Below are 20279 nucleotides of genomic sequence, written 5' to 3' on the forward strand. Positions count from 1 at the left end.
TCCTTCCTTCCTTCCTTCCTTCCTTCCTTCCTTCCTTCCTTCCTTCCCTCCCTCCCTCCCTCCCTCCCTCCCTCCCTCCCTCCCTCGTTAATTCCAATTTCTTTCTCCAGTTTTCTCGTGCACCCACTCTGGTCAGGTTTCCAACCCCAGACTTCGTAAAATCATTGTTACCAAGTCCCTTTAACCTGTCCTTTGCCAAATCCAGGGTCATTTCATGGTCCCTATTTTCTGAGTTTATGGCAGCATCTGAGTCTGTTGATTGCCCTCTCTTCTTCTTCTTCTTCTTTTTTTTTTTAAGGATTTTATTTATTTAAGAGAGAGAGAGAGAGTACAAGCAGGGGGAATAGCAGAGGGAGAGGCTCAGATCATGACCTGAGCAGAAGGCAGACAACTGACTGAGCCACCCAGGCACCCCGATTGCCATCTCTTCTTGTTGGCTGCTCCTTCTTAAGTGTCTTTTGCTGGTTGCACCTCCAGTTCCCAGGCACTAAACATTGAAGTGCCCTGAGGCTTAGTCCTTGGACTTCCATTCTTCCTATTTATTTTTATTCCCCAGGTGATCACATCCATTTTCACAGATTTAAATGCCATACTGATGACCTCTACAGTGCTGACCTCTTTTCTTGAACTCCAGACTCATATATTCAACTTTCTAGTCAACCACTCCTCATGGAAGTATAAGCACCTTAAACCTGGTATTGTCCAAAACTGAGGTCCTAATTTTTAAATTTTGCTCTAAACCAGCTCCATAGAGTCTTCCCAATTTCAGTTAATGGCAGCTTCATCCTTTTAGGTGGTCGTGAGGCCCAAAATCTTGGAGTCCTTAACTCTCCTTTTACATTTCACAGCCAGTCCATCAGCAAATATCATCGTCTTTGTCTTTGAGGTATATCTAGAATCTGACCACTTCTCATCCTCTCTTGTGGCAACTCTCATCATTTTAGTCCCTGTTATCTCTCCCCTGGATTATTTCGGTGGCTTCTCGAGTGATCTGTTTCCATCCTTGCCCACTTAATCTATCTGCTATAAAACCTTTTTAAATAATAAAGCCAGGTTATGTCACCTCTATGCTCAAATTCCTCCAATGGTTTCCAGGCTTAGAGAATGAGCCAGGTCTAATAGAGGATTGCAAGGTCCTATAAAAACTGGTTCCTTGAGGTGCCTGGGTGGCTCAGTTGGTTAAACGTCTGCCTTTGGCTCACGTCATGATTTCAGGGTCTTGGAATTGAGCCCCACGTTGGGCTCCCTGCTCAGTGGGGAGTCTGCTTCTCTCTCTCCCTCTGCCCTTCCTCTGCTCATGCTCTCTCTCTCTCAAATAAAATCTTAAAAAAAAAACCACAAAAAACAAAACCCAAAATCCTGGCTCCTTGCTGTCTGATCTTGTCTGCCATCCTGCTATCCCTCATTCTCATTCTGCCCTCTTTGCTGCCTTGTCAACCGGCCAAGCATACTCTTGCATGGGGACTTCTGTGCTTGCTGTCCTCTCTTCCTCCAGATACTCACATGGCTCTCCCTCACATTCTTCAGGTCTCCTCAATGCCACCTCCTCAAAGAGGTCTTGCTTGAGTTTTAGATTTAAAATAACACCTACACCTCTCATTTCCAACCTAGCATGCTCTGTCCCCATGTGGCTTCAGTTTTCCCCATAGCACTTAATCACCACCTGCTCATTCTAATTTTTCCCACTACCATGTGAGTTCCATGAAGACAGGGACTATGTTCAATATCATGTCTCCAGCTCTAAAACAGTGATTAGCATTTTAAGATTTCAATAAATAGTTGTTGAAAAATTAAGTAAAAGAATGAGTGAGTACTGTTTCCTTTGCCTAGAGCTTAACGCTTCTTACATATTCTCCTTTTTTCTCATTCATCCTTTAAGTCTTAGATTAAATGTTGTTTTCTTGGAGAGGCTTCTTGCTGATGGTCTAATTTAAAGAGATCCCTCTGTTAAAATCTTTCAATTTCCTTTTCTTTCATTGTGCTTGTTAAAACCCACACTTTGACATTATTTGTGTGATTATTGAACGTCTGTCTTCCTCACTCTAGTCTAAGTTCCCTAAGAACAAGAACTAAGTGCGTTTTTGTTTTCTACTCTATTCCTAACACGAGCCTCAGTACTTGGCCCAGCATTGACACATACATATCTGCTGAGGAGGGAATATGAAGATTTGAACCAGCAGGTGGAAAGCCATTTACTCTCACATCTTACCTTCTTTGCTTATATTCCCCTGCCTACTTCCAGCTCCATGAGAACTGTCTGATGAAGAGTAATATTAGAAAAGTGTCTGTTCCTTTTAGTAAAGGGAAGTGGGGGGAGGGAGGTACTAGGATAATATGATTTATAACAAGTATATATTTGGTCTTGTCTCCATTTCTGGCACAGAGCTCCTAAAGCTCTTGGAATTTCCTAAGTGATGAGAACTATAAAGATGTCTCTTGTTATGTTACTGAGGTGACTTTTCCACTTCACCAAAGGGTGAGGCTGGTTGCCTGGAGATCCAACTTTGTGATTACAGGGTTGGAACTTTCAGTCCTAGATTGAGGAGAGAGGCTGGAGGTTGAATCAGTCACCAATGGCCATTGATTTAATCAGTCATACCCCTGTAATGAAGCCTCCATAAAAACCCAAAAGGACGGGGTTTGGAGAGGTTCAGGATTGTTGGGAGAGTGTGTGCCTGGAGAGTTCACGGAAGCTCCAAGCCCTTTCCCCATACCTTCTCTCTCGCTGTTTCTGAGTTTTATCCTGTTGTAACAGACTGGTAATCTAGTAAGTAAAATGTTTCTGTGAGTTCTGTGAGCTGCTGTAGAAAATTAATCAAAACCAAGGAGGACGTCGTTGTAACCTCCCTTCTATAGCTTGTGGGTTAGAAGACCAGGTGATAACTGGGACTTGTGATTGGTGTCTGAAGTTGAGAGTGGTGTAGGCAAGCAGTCTTGTAGGACCGAATCCTTGCCTGTGGAAATCTGACACTATCCCCAGGTAGATAGTGTCAGAATTGAGTTGAATTGTAGGAGACCCAGCTGGTGTCTGAGAATTGCTTGGTGGGATAGGGAACCTCCCCTCCAGGCCCCAACACACACACTGGAATTGGGAACCCCTTTTGAGTCCTCTTTACTCTACCATGGAGTTATTTTTCCTTCCCTCTATTCATGAAGACATTGGTAAATATTTACTACATGGAAGTATCTCTGTAAAATAATTCCAAACCTGACCTATAGTATTACTATACTTTTTTCCCCTTTTAACCAGGTACACATCCAAACGTAAACAAAAATTGGTCTATGCCATATTTCTTGAATGGCCCACATCAATACGTCTGTTGCTTAGCCAACCCATAGCTACTCTGGGAGTAACAAAGGTAAGGGGATTTTATCTTTATTAATTATCTTTATTTATGTTCCTTTTATATCTTATAAGAGTACAGCAGAGCATTCTTATGAAACCTTTCATAAACTGAAATGGTGTAAAGCAAAGATGCAATTACCGTTAATTTATGTGGAAGTTTTTTTTTTGAATAGTCCCAGACCCCAAGAGCAACCTCTCTTAGGCTCTTCTAATACCTTAGAGCATATCTTGCTAATGGATGCACAAAATGAACTGTGATAAAGCACAGATGCTCACAGACACAGCTCAGAGCTCTGGCAGCTTGATGCTGAGATGCTGAGCGTGGGAAGGGACTTGCTGCCACTCTGGCTGCTGCTTGGGGTGTGCACTGCCTCTCTGCAAAACAAACACTGAATGCTACCTTTACTTTTTGCCTTTTTTTGTAAAAGTGAAAATCCTCTTTAGATTTCTTTCAGTTACAAAAACAGGTACTAACTACTGTAGGTCTTTCATAAAAGTGAAGTGGCATAACACAAACTTTCAGAAAGTGAGGGATACCTGTAATTTTAAAAATGAACTTCATCAATGGCAACGTTTGGCCAAAGCTTTGAAAGTTTTCTTTCATTTCCCAGAAAACTAAACTTATAAAACAGCTATGTTGTCTCCACGCATATCAATGTAAAATAGATATTCTTTCTCACAGTTATTTTAGGTTGTTCAAGTTCTGCAAGCATCCAAAATGAATTCTGGAATTCATAAATACATACACATACAGACATACATAAAATGGATTCAGAGTCTCCCCCAGACATCCCATCCCAGAACAAATCTGAATAAAAGTAAAATGTGTGGCCATACTATTTTAAGGTCATTAAAAAAATCTGGAGAAAGTTAATCTAATAGTTGTAACCAACACATCTGGCATTGAGTTCATTTTGATATATTTTATAGCTTATTTTTAAGAAACTGACAATTTCCTTGGATGTAAATTGTCCATATGCTTCTCCTTGCATCATTTTCCATATTTCATTTCTAACACTGTGGTTGATCGGGCAGAGAGAAAGATGGAGTTCAAATTTGATGTTTAATTACAGCTTAGGGGCCTGGGTATGACATCATCTTTTTATTTTATCTGTATTCTGTTTGGCTTCCATTAATACTGTTATTTAAAAGTTCATGGGTTTTGTTTTTGTGTTGCTCTACATGGTAGGCAAAGTTTTCTTGTTCAAAATAACCACAGTTATGTAGGAAGTTACTTCTATCTAGATCCACTTAGTATAAGATTAAGGATATAAAACAATTACAGTAATAATTGATCAGACTTATGTATTGTTAATTAGTTACTGGAAAATCCGGGAGGAAGTGTTGCTAGATAAAGGAGGGGGGCCTTTCTCCAAACATTCTGTGCACAACTATGCAGGCCTTATGTTGGGCAGATTGGTTCCAGAGTCCTTTTCCCCAATCCTCTCTTCAGTGTTTTCCCTACTCTGATACTATTCAACCTTTACAATTCTTTTCCAACTCTTGCACACTTTTATATGAGAGGAATACATGAGCAAGACACATGTATGCACTCATTTGGATCAAGGGTTAAAACAATGTGTGAACCACTAAATAAAACCAAAAGATGAGTCTCCTGTCTATAGTGTTTTAAAGAAATACCAGCCACTCTTTTCCAATAAAGTGGGTGAGTCAAAGAGATACATTTGGAGATATTTGTGTGTGTTTTTAATTTCAGATTAAACTGCTGGGACATGGACAGCCACTAAACTGGACTTCTTTGAAGCCAAATGGCTTACTGGTAGAACTGCCACATCTAACCTTTCATCAGATGCCCTGTAAATGGGGCTGGGCTCTAGAATTAACTAATGTGATCTGATTTGCAGCAGAGAGGTTCATGCTGCAGGTACATTGAAGACTAGAAAATATCACGTTTCTGTAATTGTAGCACATAGAGAAAGCAATTGTAAAACTGGTCAAGGAAAGTCAAGTAATTATTTAGGCAATTCAGCCCTTTCCCCACTTACTCCTTAATATTTTTCCTAAATCACCCATGTAACTGTTTTAACTCTCCGGTGTACTTTGCCATCAGAGTCTCTTCATATCGAATTTATTTCCATGTGTGATTAAGAGGTGGAAATTTTTGTTTTACATTAGCTAGGAATTGGTGGTGGTAAGGACTGACTGAATTGTGTCTCCTATTCATATGGTGAAGCCCTAACCCCCACTGTGCCTGTATTTGAAGACAGAAACTTTGAAGAGGTAACTAAGGTTAAATAAAGTCATAAAAGTGAGAACCTAATCCAGTATGACTGGTGTCCTTGTAAGAAAAGAGACACTGTGGATGCAGCACACAGAGGAAAGGTCATGTGAGGACACAGGGAGGAAGCACCATCTGCAAGCCAAGGAGAGGGGCCTTAAGACAAACCCAAACTGCCAAACATTGGGCTCTCAGCCTTTGGAATTGTGAGAAAATAAATTACTGTGGTTTAAGCCACGCAGTCTCTGGTATTTTGTTATGGCAGCCCTAGCAGACTAATATAGATGATAGGTGTATAATAAATTTGGCCTAATACATAGTTCCAATGCACACAGTAATTGTCTTTTTATAAAAAAAAAAATTATTTTTTTCCCTCTTGGTAATAAAACTGATACATGTTTACTGTAGGTATTTTAAAACATACAAAAATGCTCAAAGCATTTTGGAAATGCTAAAGCCACTGTTTAGATCACCACTATTAATATTTTAGTACATATTCTTTCAGGGTTTTTGAGGTGGGGTGGAGGGGGTATGGGATTGGAGGTATAGGCCAATTTTTGTAGGTGAGCTAATTTGAGCTCCAACTTAGATTAATAAATATGTTTCCTGTATTTGCCTTCAAGCAAATTGAATTTGAAAACCTGGTTGAAAATTATGAATTCTACTCAAATCTTCCCTAAGAATGAAGCAAAATAATGAAGTAAAAATAATATTGATTTTGATGTAAGTTTAAAGAAACACTGATTAGAGAACTCGCTCTCCTCATCAAAAGATGTTTAATTGGCCAGATCTTTATTTGAAGTACTGCAGGTTCCATTTTGTTACATTAATCAAATGCAGACATGTCACTGTTTCCAAAAAATGCTTCAAATAGAGAATGAAATCAAAGTACATATTTATTTCCTAAAATCATGCTAACATTGAAAACTTTAAAAAAAATTACTCATTGTTGAAGTTCCTAAAATCACCAGTTTTTGAAACCATGCCAAGGTATTTACATACATAAATATGTTAATAGTTCTAAATCCCAATTAATATTTTATTAGAGATCCAACTTGGATTGATTTATATGATCCCAAACACTATACTAAGCAAAAACAAAAATAGGAAGTTTAGTTATTTAGTAGCTATGAGGGAGCTAAATGACAAAATACAGTTCAGCATTTAACCCAACTATATAAAAAAATATCTGTGATATGAAGGCAAGAATTATAGTAAGGATAATTAAAAATCAGACCTCTCATTACCTAAGCCAATAGTTTTTATCCTCCAATCAAATAATCCTTTTCCCAGAGTTCTTAAATAGGTACAAAATGGCCTGATTTGAATTTCAGTACCTTCTGATTTTCCTTTAATGACTAGAGAAATATTGAAGGCAAAGCCAACTAGATTATTAGACTGAATAATGTAGACATTGATATTTTAAATATGGATACCACTTTAATAAGATTCTATCTCATTTTCTTATGAGTGTCATATTCAAGCAACACAATTACTCTAAAAGATCAGGCTATTCAACTAAATATCAATCAAGACAACAGAAGATAAGACAGACATTTTGCCTTCTGTTCATTTCAGTTTTGTAAGTGAAAGACCTGGTTAGATAAAATCTTCCTACCTTCCAAGCAAATAAAATAAATGGTCTTATCAAATTTTTATATATACATAGTAACAAACACATTTATATAAGTTTGAAGGAGAAAAAGTAGAAGCAGTTTTAAGTAATCTCCATTCAGCCAATTTACTGGGTTAACTGAAGCTCTCCATCTCCTTGGAAAAGCATACAGATGATTGGTTCCTAGGGCAAGCTACATGCTTTCAGTTAATAGACTTCTTTCTGTCTGGCACACCCTTTACTTCGATTTCTACTTGTTGCAACATATGTCTACCAAGCTGAGTTGAGTTTGTGACTATAGTGGGTTGAATAGTATTTCCCAACAATTCATGTTCACCTGGAAGCCAAGAACGTGATCTTACTTGGAAATGGTGTCTTTGCAAATGTAAATAAAGTAAGTGTTGAGATAAGAGCATACTGTACGTAGGCGGGTCCTAAATGAGAGTATCCTTGTAAGAGAGAAAGAACACAGACACACAGAGAAGGCCATGTGAAGACTGAGAAAGAGACTGGAGTTTGCTGCTATAAGACAAGGGACACTTGGGCCACCAGAAGCTGGGAGAGCCAAGAAAGGACTGAATGGTCTTCCCGAAGGAAGCAAGGTGGGAGCAAGAGGGAGCATGGTCCTGCTGACACCTTGATTTTGGACTTCCAAGTACCAGAATGGTGAGAGGATAAATTTCTGTTGTTTTAGGTCACTCAATTAGTTATAATTTATTACAGTGGCTCTAGGAAATTAAAACAGTTATCAAACAAACTAATTATGCCAGTTGAACTTTTTATCATGATTATACAAACAGTCATAACATGAGTTTGAAGAGTTGTAGTCTCTGCAAAAACCAAGCTGAACTTTGGAAAGACTAGATAAAAGTGTGTTGTTTTTTTTAGGGGAGCTTGGCTGGCTGTCAAAGGAACATGAGACTCTTGATCTCGGGGTTGTGAGTTTGAGCCCCACGTTGGGTAGAGATTACTTAAAAATAAAATCTTAAAAAAAAAGTGTGCTGCTTTTTTTCTTTTTAATTTAAAGGTATTGGTAAATTAATTGTGGGTGAAACAGTTCTAAAAGATTGGAGGAAAATATAGCAAAAATCTACAAAAATTCTGTATCCCTGGTTCACAACTATATAATGTAATGCAATCCATATGATTTATACAAGAAAGATAATTAGAGGACGCCTATAAGCAGACCTATACTAAAAAGATAGAAAAGACCTGGGTCCTACATTAAATAATTGACAAAGAATATTTAAAGTTAAAATATGTAAGAATAAAGTTTTTTTAAAGATTTTATTTGAGAGAGAGCGAGAGGGAGAGAGAGAGAGAGCGCAGGCGCACATGAGCAGGGAGGGGGCAGAGGGAGAAGCAGACTCTCCACTGAACAGGGAGTCTGACATAGGGCTCGATTCTAGAACCCTGGGATCATGACCTGAGCCAAAGGCAGACGCTTAACCAACTGAGCCACCCAGGTGCCCCTAAGAATAAATTTTTTGTGTGATACCCTGTTTCAAGTGACCTTTTGGATGAACCAAACAACTAAGGGTCCCAGACAAGAGGGCTCTTTCTGTACTAGTTGAAGACAAATCTGTAATGTCAATTAGCTTCAAATACACGTGGTTTTTACCTTGTCATCTCTTCAACTGCCACAACTCCACAGATGTAGAGGACTCCAGGTGAAAATTTTCAGCTGACCAGATTTTGATCCATTTATAAGGCCACACCTGTTCAGTCTCAAATATTCCTTGGATGAAATCCTGGGTTAATACTGCTGGAAGAGATGCATGCCCTATTACATACACATTCACTAATTTTCCAAAACGCAGTTTTTCCGTCACCCTATTAGAAAATAATATCACTATATTCTGTCAAATTTTGAAGAGAAGCATTTGCTCTCCTCACCACTTTTACATCTGATTTTTCTTTTCTTTTTTTAAACACTGTAGACATAGACTCCCTAGCAGTTGACTTTGGGCCTTGCCTCGCCTTAGAAGAGACTTCACAATTCATTTTGTACCTTCTACTACTTAGCTATATGTTATGTTAGAGGAACATAAAGCGATGTCACTGAAAATATTCTTATATTACTGAAAATGTATCTAATATACTGATGATTCATTTATTTCTGCCCTAATTACCCTTATAGATACAGAATATAGATTTAACTAGAGACAATGAATTATTTCTTTTCAGAAGGAAATGCTATTTATTTTTTCTAAACAAAAAAGCTAAAAGAAAGCATCAATTATATTACCAGTTAAAATAAAACTTGAAAACTAGCATATTCTCCCAAAATAACAGCAAAAAATGCTATGGGACAAATAAAATTAACGGCTGTAAGGTATCAACTCAACAAAACCGTATTTTACTAAAATATTTTATTGCAATAAGATATTTACTGTCTCAAAATCAATACAAAGTTATTAAAATTATTTACATAAAAATGAGTGAAACTATGTAGCTAATAATAGCTGTTGAGTAAACAGCATCAGCACAATTTTAACCTCTAAATCAATACCTAATTTTCTAAGGATTGTTAACAATAGTAAAGAAAAAAATTACTGATCATGGTTGTTAAATTCACTGATTTCCACAAAAATAAAAGTCCTTCATCAGGTTTATTTAAGATAAATAATTTATACCTTTGAAGAGTAATTGGAGAAAAGCCTGATTTCCTCATCTATTCTGCAGTCCAGTGAACTTTATGATTAGTTAAGTAGTACATTTTTTCTAAACTTCACACTTATTTCTCAGATTTTTTCTCAGTATTAATGTCAATGTATATTATATTTTATATAATATTAAAAAAAGTATCTACACTAGCTTTATAGTCCGTTTGGAACTAGTATCCACGGTGTAACAAATATTTGCACTGTGTACACTCAGATATGCCCACAAAAACTAGTCTGTTGGTGACTTTAAAAAAACATATTAAGATGCCAAATAAATCTGTTTTATTATGAAATGAAGACTTTGATTAAGAATATATTTTTATTAGGCATTTTGGTAACAAATCATTACCCTATATATAGTTGATTTATTCAGCATATTTTTAAAAGTAAATGAATTCCATTGTAGTTTTTCTTGAAGGAAAAGAAATCACTTCTCCAGTTGTTGAGGAGTACTAAAAGCTTCGTACACATTAGCAGCAAAGTCTTTCACTTGCTCCATCATCAACAGATCCTAGCAAAGATGACAGTAAAACATTACAATTTGTAAGAAGTATAGATAATATGAATCCATATCTGCAATTTGAGCAATGAATTTAGCTCTAAGTTTTATGGCATTAAGGCCAAAAAGAAAATCATTTAATGAAAGGAATATTTTTTCTTATAATAAATTCTAGGAGATATTTATTGTTTCGGTTCTTATGTGAAGGCTGGTGAGTATGGTAAGTATTCAAGTGTGACTTTGAGAAGAAGACCCAAAACAGTCTTCAAATGGGCTTTTATGTGTGCCAAGGACTAGATACATTATCTGTTGAATAAATGATTACAGTACTAAAGATACAAATCTAAAGGTACTTTCGTTAGAAGCTGACGTAACGTGGTTGTGAGGTAAATTACTTTTTTAGAAGATCTAACACAGAATACATGTAGCATGTCATATATTATTGCATACACATACATAAACCGCACATAGACACTTTAGAACAAGGGTTCTTAAGAGATTTGTAAATGTAAAAATAAGAAAAAAATTTTATTTTCATTAACCTTTAACTAAAATCTAGTATTTCTTTCAATTAGGAAATTGCCAACCAACTGTGATAGTACTAGCATGGCCTATGACTTTGTCTTCAATAGAAATCAGACATTTTCATGTATGATAGTTGTGGAAGCTGCATGAACTGCTGTTATAGCTTGTTATTTAATGCGTGAACAAAAAAGCAATGCTTCTTCTTCATAACTTTGATTTTAAAAAGCATTTTGAAAACTGTATGCAATTGGTTTTCTTTAAAACCTATGTACTTTGTAATATGCATTTATAGACATTATTCTGAGAAGGGGTCCATAGGCTTCACCAGATTGTGAAAAGATCCATGACACAGAAGCATTTGAGTGCCCCTGTGAGCATGAGAGAAACAGTAAGTGAAACTGTCCTTTGTGTTCTTTTTTAAGTATCAGAAAACCCAAGTGAACTATAGACAAGTCTTGATCTCAATAAATTAATGATTAAATTCTCTGAAGGCAATGTGGCATTTTAACTCATAGAAATTATGGTTAAAAGAACTGGTGGGAGTCTTGTCAATCAATAGTGTAGTATATCAGTTTAATCTACATTCAGTCATACTCAAAAACTTTAACAATTGTTATCAATTATTCAGATTTTAATTAATGTAGTACATGTATATTATGCTTGGTTGTATTTCCCACTTGTTGCCAAGATGAACAGCCTACTGATGAAGCCAGAGACTTTTATGAAAGTGGAGAAAGGTAAAGTTAAGGTTTAAATGCCAGAAGTTACAACCTTTTTTCTCTCACTGATATACATGTGAAAATTAATATTAAATTAAAAATTTAAACCAAGTTTTTAATTAAAAAATTAAGCTTAAATTAAACTTCAAATAAAATGAGATCAGTCTTATTCACTCTTCCTTCTGCAATATGAATGTCTAACTGTCACAGGTGAGAAAGATGACACAGAAGACAGAAGAGAACAGTAAGGGAAAATAAGCATGTAAAGGACATGTAAAGGACAAACTGATGACACTATACACAGAAAGAAGTAGTAGTCTGTAGTCTCAGTGCTTTTCACGTTCCCAAGTAGAAAGTACAAGGACGATAATCTAACTTGTCTGAGACACATGGTACTGAGAATATGCCACCCTGACGCTTAGGCTTTAGAGTCTTCTCACTGTCCATTACTGCAGTAGCTTGGAATTGAGGTGTACTGCAAACAAGTTTTTACTTTTTTTTTTTCTTTTAAGTTGTTCCACGCCCAGTGTGGAGCCTAACATGGGGCTTGAACCCATGACCCTGAGATCAAGACCTGAACTGAGATCATGAGTTGGAGGCTTAACTGACTGAGCCACCCAGGTACCCCGCAAACCAAGTTTTTATTTCTAATAAAAGTTTTAGTCTTCTAAACCAAGTTTTCTAATCTAAGTTTGCAAGTGACTCAGAAAAAAAAACTATGTGGATTCAAAGTTACTATTTCAATAATATCAGTCTTAATGCATTCCAAAATGCTTTTCTAAGAAAAGATGGAGTTATAGGTAGTAATGTCTTATGCAGCTTTTCAGGAGATTATTGGTGCACTATTAATAGTCATATTTATTAAATCTAAAATGCTTTACTTCTCCACAAAATTTTTTTAGTTTTCCTCAAAATTTGTGGAACTGGATCACTAATCTCACAGCTCAATCTTATTACCAAGAGTTTAATGCAAAATATTAACACAGTAAGTTCAACTGACCACCAGAATGTATGTGGACTAAAAATGCAGGCTAATTGTTCTTGGACTGTAACTCGGAGAAAGGTATTCCCAACCTCATAAATTTGCCATGATACACTGTTGCTTTCGTGGGGCATTCTACCACACTCTACATGTGATTTTAAGTTTTTGGTTTCTTTGAACAAATATCACAGGACAGAAATGTAATTTTATTTCAGATAAATATAACCACAACCAAAGATACAATGTTTTAAATAATACCCCCAAACTTTCTTCTTACCTGAACAAAATGACTAGGTGTTTCACTGCAAACTGAATGGATCTGTCCATTTACTATTGGAATTATCTTAGCTAATGGCAGGCTGACACTGGAAAGACTGAAAAATCATCATAGTAATAATTATTTTCTGAAATTACCTTATGGGAACTTAACATGTTAATTATAGTATAATACAGTCACTGAAGAACACTCACAGAAATGTCCTAAGAAGAAAATAAAAATCATACATAATTCTACCCCCTAGAAATAACAACTGTAACTGACATCATGGTTAATTTCTTCCAGTAATTTTTATATGTATCTATGCTTTTTTGTGTGTTTTTTAAACACAAGACTATATAACCTCTCCAGCAATATTGTTTTGTATTTTTATTATTATGAACATTTTTCCATCTTATTAGAAGTTCTTCTAAAGTTTTAATCTAGTTTTTAATGATTATAAAGATAATTCATCCTCCAGCTGTGACAATTTAGATCTAGCTCCTTGGAGTTGGGCATTTAAGTTTTTGCCTAATTTTCCTTAAACAGTTCTTTGTATTAACACAGAATTACTGGGTCAAAGGGTATGATTTTTAATTTTATTATTTATTTATTTATTTATTTATTTATGAGAGAGAGAGAGAGAGAGAGGGAGAGAGCACAAATTGGGGGAGGATATAGAGTGAGAGAGAGTCCAAGCAGACTCCCACTGAGGGCAGAGCCTGAGGTGGGGCTTGATCTCAGGACCCTGAGATCATGACCTGAGCCCAAATCAAGAGTTGAACATTTAACTGACTGAGCCACCCAGGTGCCCCAAGGGTATGAATATTTTTAAGGTTTATAAGGTATACTGACAGACGTCCTCTGCTTCTCCAGCAGTGTGTGAGAAAACCTGCTCCATTATGCCTCTTTCTACATCAAGTATTAGCTTTAAAAAAAATCTTGGTATGTCTGATAGCTCAAATGGTTTCTTACAGCTTTAGTCTGTGTTTCTCTCAATTACTAGCAATGTTGAATATTTCTCCTCCCTACTCCAGTGAACTACACCATCATCTATCTGGCTGTATAAGAGGAGACCTGGGCTTTTTACCTTGGCACTTCTCTATCCTGACTATATCGAATCCCCCCACAATCCTAAATATTTCCTAAGTGTGTCTACCTCTCCCCATTGCCAAACCTAATCCAGGCTAAGCAGTTTCTCTTGTCTGGACTATAGCAGTGACCTTTTAACTTGTAAGTGCTCAACAATAATTTTTTTGGGAATAAATGAATGTTTGTGTGATTATGGATGACATAATGACTGTTAAATGTGAAACAATTTGTAAACAATGATGAAATAATTTTTGTGTGTGGGTTATAGACTGAGGTTTATTACATTAAATGCAATACTTCATATATTTATACCTGAGGCTACACTAGAAATTTCCTTTTAAACACCATGAAAATGCTGAAGCTATTTTGTCTAACCAGTATGCTATGCTGAGATTTGAGGCAATGCATAAAAAGAAAAAGGAGTGGAGAGATTTATGTATTCCTGAGAAAATTACACATTATTGTCCTTTATGGTAGCATCTTTCAAAATCTGTCAAATTTTTGTTTATTTCATTTTATTTTTTTTAAAGAGTTTTTAAATTTATTCATTCGAGACACAGAGATACAGAGAGAGAGAGAGAACATGAGCAGGGGGAGAAGCAGAGGGAGGGGGAGAAGCAGAGGGAGGGGGAGAAGCAGGCTCCCCGCTGAGCAGGGAGCCCGATGCGGGACTCGATCCCAGGACCCTGGGATCATGACCTGAGCTGAAGGCAGACGCTTAACCATCTGAGCCACCCACGTGCCCCTGTTTGTTTGATGTCTCTCTTTGTACATTAATTTTTCTTCAATAGAAACTGAAGACACCGCTATCATACAATGTCTGTGAGGTTAGATACCATGTCTATTTTACTCACTGTATTATCCCAGTACTTAGTAAAGGGCCTGGTGCACAGTATGTGCTCAATATATACTTTTAGAATCAATTAATACAAGTCTTCGTTCATCCACTGCTATATCCCACCCCAATTCTGTTTCAATTCCTTTTCCACCGAGCAATCCAAGTGATCCTACAGTGTAAATCCCATCATGTAACTCTCCTGCCACTTCTCTCTAGTGGTTCTCCAGCACTCTCAAGCTGACCACCATAATCTGTATGTGCTCAGTTCTCCAACTTGATCTCACACTCGCCCTCTTCCCAGTTCCAGCTGTTCAGCTGTTACACCAGCTTCTTCCAGGTCCTCAAGTGTACTGTGGTCCTCCTCTTTTCAAAGTCTTTGCCCTGTGGCTTCTGCCCTAAATGTCAACTGCCCCACTCCAGTCCAAGGCCATATTTAATAGATGCTCATCTTTTAGTTCTCAGTTCAAATTATTTCCTCAAGGAAGCTGCTTGACTTTCCATGTTTGTCAAATACTTTTATCATATGTTCAATGTTCTTTTCCTTTTAACACTTATCACAGTTTGTACAATTATGTTTATTGTCTATTTCTCTTCTATTGTAAGATCCATGAGGACAGAGACTTAGTACAGTGCCTGATACATAGTAGGTGTACAACAAATAGATGCTAGATGAATGGAAAAATTGGCACTTCTATTTCTCTTTTCTGAGTTATCTGTTTGTGTCTATGACCATTTCTTTCTTTGAGTGTTTCCTTCCTTAACTGATATGTCCATAATGCTATTAACCTCTTTGTATAATATATACAGTTTGCAAACATTTCCCCCAACATATCATTGCATTTAATACCAATTATAAAGCTAATAAAGCTTGTTTGATCTGTAAGTTTTACATTTTACAGCCAAACCTATCACTTTCTTTTGTAAAGTTCTCTACTTTCCCCATCTTGAATTCTGACAAATATTCATTTGTTCATTTGCTTTTATTGTTTAAACCTCCTTGACTTTTTTGGTTGTGTGTGGTACAGAAGGGTCTAACTTTATTATTATTTTACATTAGTCGTTGTAAAATGACTACTCTGTCTTATAATTTACTAAATAATACATCTCTTCCTCACCCCTAATGTACTAATTTCCTGTATATTTTAGAGCCTGTTTCTGGATTTTACATCCTATTCCATTGGTTTATCTATTATGAATAACATATTATTCTAATAATTTCACCTTATATGTTTTATAAGGAGAGTTTATTTATTGTTTACTTTTTCAATAATTTCTTGAATATTATATATTATGTGCATATGTTATATACATAGTATATACAGGAATATATACATATATATCACACACACACATATATATAATTTGAGCTTGTATTAGTTAGCATCACTTTTCAGTTGATTCTCTTGAGGGTTCTAGATCATTTTGTCTCTTTGCCGAAACTGAGAATCTTTTTTCTTGACTTACTGTGATGGCTAGAACTTTCACTACATTTTAAATAAAAGGAATAACACAAGGCATAATGGAAATATTTCTAGTATTGAATCATGGAGTATGAAGTTGATTACCGATACAGAAGAGAAAAAACTTAGGACAGGAAATACCGACTGAATACCTAGTGTATGTAATGAAATATGAAAGGGCATTAGATAGTCTCTGACTTTGAGAGGAGGCTTAAAATATAACTGAGGAATATGATTCCAGTTCTAGGTGAAAAACGTAGGTTGTATGGGAAAGTAAAGTATGAAGTACTGTAGGAGTTCAAAAAGGAAGACCATCAATGGCTGATGTGGTTATAACAACTTTTGTAATTCTTTAGGGTATAAGGTCAAGTATTTGTGTTAAAACAACTATTACAATTCTTTATCACTACTCAGGAAATAACTAACACATTGCTAGGTAGAAATTATAGTGAACTTTTATTAATCGGAGCACCTTGATTTAGGGAGTATATAGGGGCTGAAATTTATTTTTGTATAACTTAAAGAAATCCTAAAAAAGATTTTAGGGTGATATTTAAATTGTTTAAGAAAATAAATGTTATTGCTCTAAGTATTCCAAATCCTCAATTTTAACTGCAAATTATTCTTTTTTATACAACAAAGAGGGGTTCCAGAGAATTGAGTAATTTCTTGCCCTATGTATTTAAGAATTAAATTGGATACTGCACATATATACTGCATATCACTTACTGTTTCTCTTCATTTTAATGGACTAGTTTATAGTCAGTTAACATTGGTTTAGTACTTATTATTTTCTGAGTTTAATATAAAAAACTACAAAACAGCTTATTAAAAGAGTATAAATTCTACTAGGAGACCCAAAATATTCATGTTGAGCTAAGGATACTGTGGTCCTCCTCTTGAGCTAAGGATACTGTGGTCCTCCTCCTACATCTAAAACCGTATGATACATTTTAGCAGTATGAATGTATGACTTAGAAATAATTGTGATTAAAATTACTAACAATTGCACTAACTAAATACTCCCAATCCTACAATAAGAGCTAAAAATGAATAGTTGTAGAAGTAAGAGATAATTCATCAAATAGGAATTTATAACAAGAATGCCTGGGTTATTTTAATGACCAAACTATTGAATTATGTGGGTCAATTATGGCTTACAGTAATTAAATACATTTTCAGTTTTATATTCTAAAGAACTAAAAAAAAAAAAACCGAAGAACTGGAATTTGGCATACAGAAAGGTAGTTTCACAACTTATTTCCATATAGTGGCAAAATTTGGGGAAGAAATGAAATTTTTAATATTGAATCCAGAAGGAGCTTTTACGGAGTCATTGGCTTAAGGGAGTTTAATTTGTTGACAAATGATCAATCAAATTTATCCTCTAAGATTTTTTTTATTACCTGGAACAAAAAATAAACACATCCAAAGCACTCTTTTATTAGAGTATTCATTAGACACATAACATTTTTTGTCATCTTACCTACTCATGGAGTTGCTATGTTGGTCCTGTTCAGTAGGTCGAAAGAACTCAGCCATATTGTCTAGCAGTCTGCTAAACCCTCGGTTTAAACATGTATTCAAAACTGTACTAAAATCTGGACTATACAAAATAAGAAGGATAAATTGCTTTTTAGATTTTCAATGGAAAAGGAAATAAATTCAGTAGCTATGTTATCTTTGACAGCCACCAACATTTCTAGTCACAACCTACTTTTTATAGCCTAAAACACTGTAAGAATATATCAAGGAGTTAATCTTTAACAATTAAGCATTAAAAAGTAAGCTTATTTAGCACAATACAATGAGAATTTTCATCCAATTTGTGAGATTTTCTTATATCATCCAGCACTTTGTACAATGTGTTTTCAAAAATATCAATAACAGTATTACTTCTCTTCAGGAAACTTTTTTTTAAAGATTTGATTTATTTATTTGACAGAGAGCGAGCAAGCACATGAGCAGGGAGAGGGGCAGGCAGAGGGAGAGGGAGAGGCAGGCTCCCCGCTGAGCAGAGAGCCCAAGGCGGGGCTTGATCTCAGGACCCTGAGATCAGGACCCCACCTGAGCCGAAGGCAGACGCTTAGCTGACTGAGCCACTCAGGCGCCCCTCTTTAGGAAACTCTTGAAGAGGAATCATCTTATAGTCACAGATATTGGTTTGCTTTACATACTGTCATGACATCCCAGTGAGATAGAAAATTTTATTATCATGTACAGATGAGAAACTGGATACTTAGAGATGAATAAATTTGTCCAAAGGTATGTAATTAGTAAATGGGAGAGCTAGAATTTGAACCCAGGCCTTTTGATCTGAAAGTTCAAGCTCTTTTTGTTACACCATGTAAGTACCTCACAAACCTTTTTTTTTTTTAAAGTAGGTTCCATGCCCAGTGTGGAGCCCAACATGGGGCCTGAACTTACAACCCTAAGATCCGCTTTCCAAAAAGGATAGCCAAGAGCTGAGATCAATAGTTGGATGCTTAACTTACTGAGCCACCCAGAGCCCCAAACCTCTTTGATATAAAGAATAATATATATGTACTATAAAGATAGAAAATACCTAGTTGAACAGATTAGTTTGATCTTTGACATCTAGAAAAGCTCATGGGAGTGTTGGGCTAGGGGCTATAAATTTGGGAATTATTAGCATACAGACAGTGGTTAAATGGGGGAATATGAAATTGTTTGGGACAGCTGAGGATGAAATAAGAACAAATACCTTAGAAAACTAATGTTTATAAGAAAGATGGACATAGAGGAAACTAAGAAGAAATAACCTGAGAATGTGGAGAGAAATTAGATTACACTGTCATGGAAGCCACTTGAGAAAAGAATTTTAAGAAAGGCTTGATTAACAGTGTTAATTATCAGAGAAAGGCCAAGTAAGATGAACATTACAGGTTGAATGGATTTGGCAAGAGATCACTGATGACCTTTTCTAGCATTTTGTGGAGTGATTTGGTGGAAATCTGAGTAAGAAAAAATGTGGAGGTGGCTATTGTAGAAAGTCAAGAGACTAGAACTTGATGAATTCAGACAGTAGATTCAGTAGCTGAGTTAACCTTCAAATTTGCTAATTTTTGTCACGATCATGAGGATATCTTATAAGCAGAGGATACAATTTCCTCAGAAAATACAACTAGAGAAAATGGTCCTAAATTATCTTTAGGATAAAAGAAACTTTGATATTTTAACCATTTAAGATAAGTGGGTAAGACTGGTATTACTACTCAGATTCTACAATGATAAAACTACCTCAAAGAATTTAAGTGGCTCAACCAATGCTGAACAGCTAATAAACAGGAAAGCCCAACCTGAATCTAGGTCTTCCAGTCTTCTAATGCATAGGCTGGTGCTTTCTCCATTTTTAACACCCTGGTTGTCTTCTGGGTGACTTAAAACAGTAATACTCAATTTAGGGAAGATGTGGAATTTTTATCACTCAAAGTTTTAGTGACATTATAGTCTATCCTGAGAGAATTGGGGGGGGGGGTAGATCTCAAACTGAGTATGTGTGTGTGTTGGGGGGAGTGTACACACATCACATATGTGCATGTGGTATACATGAGGATTAGCTGGAGCTGGCTACCTCTGGCTTCAAAGTACATTTCTCCCCAACTCCTCAAGTGAGTATCAAATGATTTCAAGTTGGTAGTCAGAACTGCTGCAGCTATAATTTCAGTTTCTGGTTTGTTTGTTTGTTTTACAGAGCTAGTTGTTAAATATTTACTAATACACTGGGTATACCAGAATCACCCGAGAGCTCTTCTCAAAATATAAATACTATCTTTCAGTCCCTCAACTAGTATTTCAGAATCTCTAGGCTAAGGAAGTAGGTTGAGGAAAGCATGGGTATCTTGAAAAAAATCTGTTTTTCTGATTATCTTAATAAAAGAAACACTAGTTTTGGTAGGAAATCCTACCTAAAGACAGGGAACAGATTCAAAATGTAATTTTAACAAGATACTATGTTGCATATGTTGTTTAAGAAAAGCTAAAAAAGAGTCATAAGTACATTCAAAATAGAAACACATGT

At 35.9% G+C, this 20279-nt stretch overlaps 2 protein-coding genes across 5 annotated transcripts in view; one reads left to right on the plus strand and one right to left on the minus strand.

The window, feature by feature from the left end:
* The window catches only part of FUCA2 (alpha-L-fucosidase 2), a 21238-nt gene extending 12764 nt beyond the window's left edge, over positions 1 to 8474 (plus strand). Inside the window, exons 6-7 of one of the 2 annotated variants that reach the window (XM_032407756.1) lie at positions 3251 to 3359; positions 5064 to 8474. In XM_032407756.1, the coding sequence (XP_032263647.1) occupies positions 3251 to 3359; positions 5064 to 5204 (250 nt within the window). In that variant the 3' untranslated portion in view covers positions 5205 to 8474. The remainder of the gene's footprint in view (positions 1 to 3250; positions 3360 to 5063) is intronic. The other variant, XM_032407757.1, reaches the window with a different exon arrangement.
* PEX3 (peroxisomal biogenesis factor 3) overlaps positions 1 to 20279 on the minus strand; it is a 55042-nt gene that overhangs the window by 9879 nt on the left and 24884 nt on the right. Inside the window, exons 10-13 of one of the 3 annotated variants that reach the window (XR_004299975.1) lie at positions 17724 to 17843; positions 12869 to 12965; positions 10216 to 10377; positions 8652 to 8962 (exon numbers count right to left, since the gene is read on the minus strand). Coding sequence is in view for 1 of the 3 variants with exons in the window: in XM_032407758.1 (XP_032263649.1) it covers positions 10294 to 10377; positions 12869 to 12965; positions 17724 to 17843 (301 nt within the window). In the remaining 2 variants the exon portion in view is untranslated. Of the gene's footprint in view, positions 1 to 8651; positions 10378 to 12868; positions 12966 to 17723; positions 17844 to 20279 lie in introns of those variants that run through there. The other 2 variants (XR_004299974.1, XM_032407758.1) reach the window with 2 other exon arrangements.

The sequence above is a fragment of the Phoca vitulina genome, unplaced genomic scaffold (genome assembly GCF_004348235.1).
Source record: "Phoca vitulina isolate PV1807 unplaced genomic scaffold, GSC_HSeal_1.0 scaffold9, whole genome shotgun sequence".
NCBI classification, from domain to species: domain Eukaryota; kingdom Metazoa; phylum Chordata; class Mammalia; order Carnivora; family Phocidae; genus Phoca; species Phoca vitulina.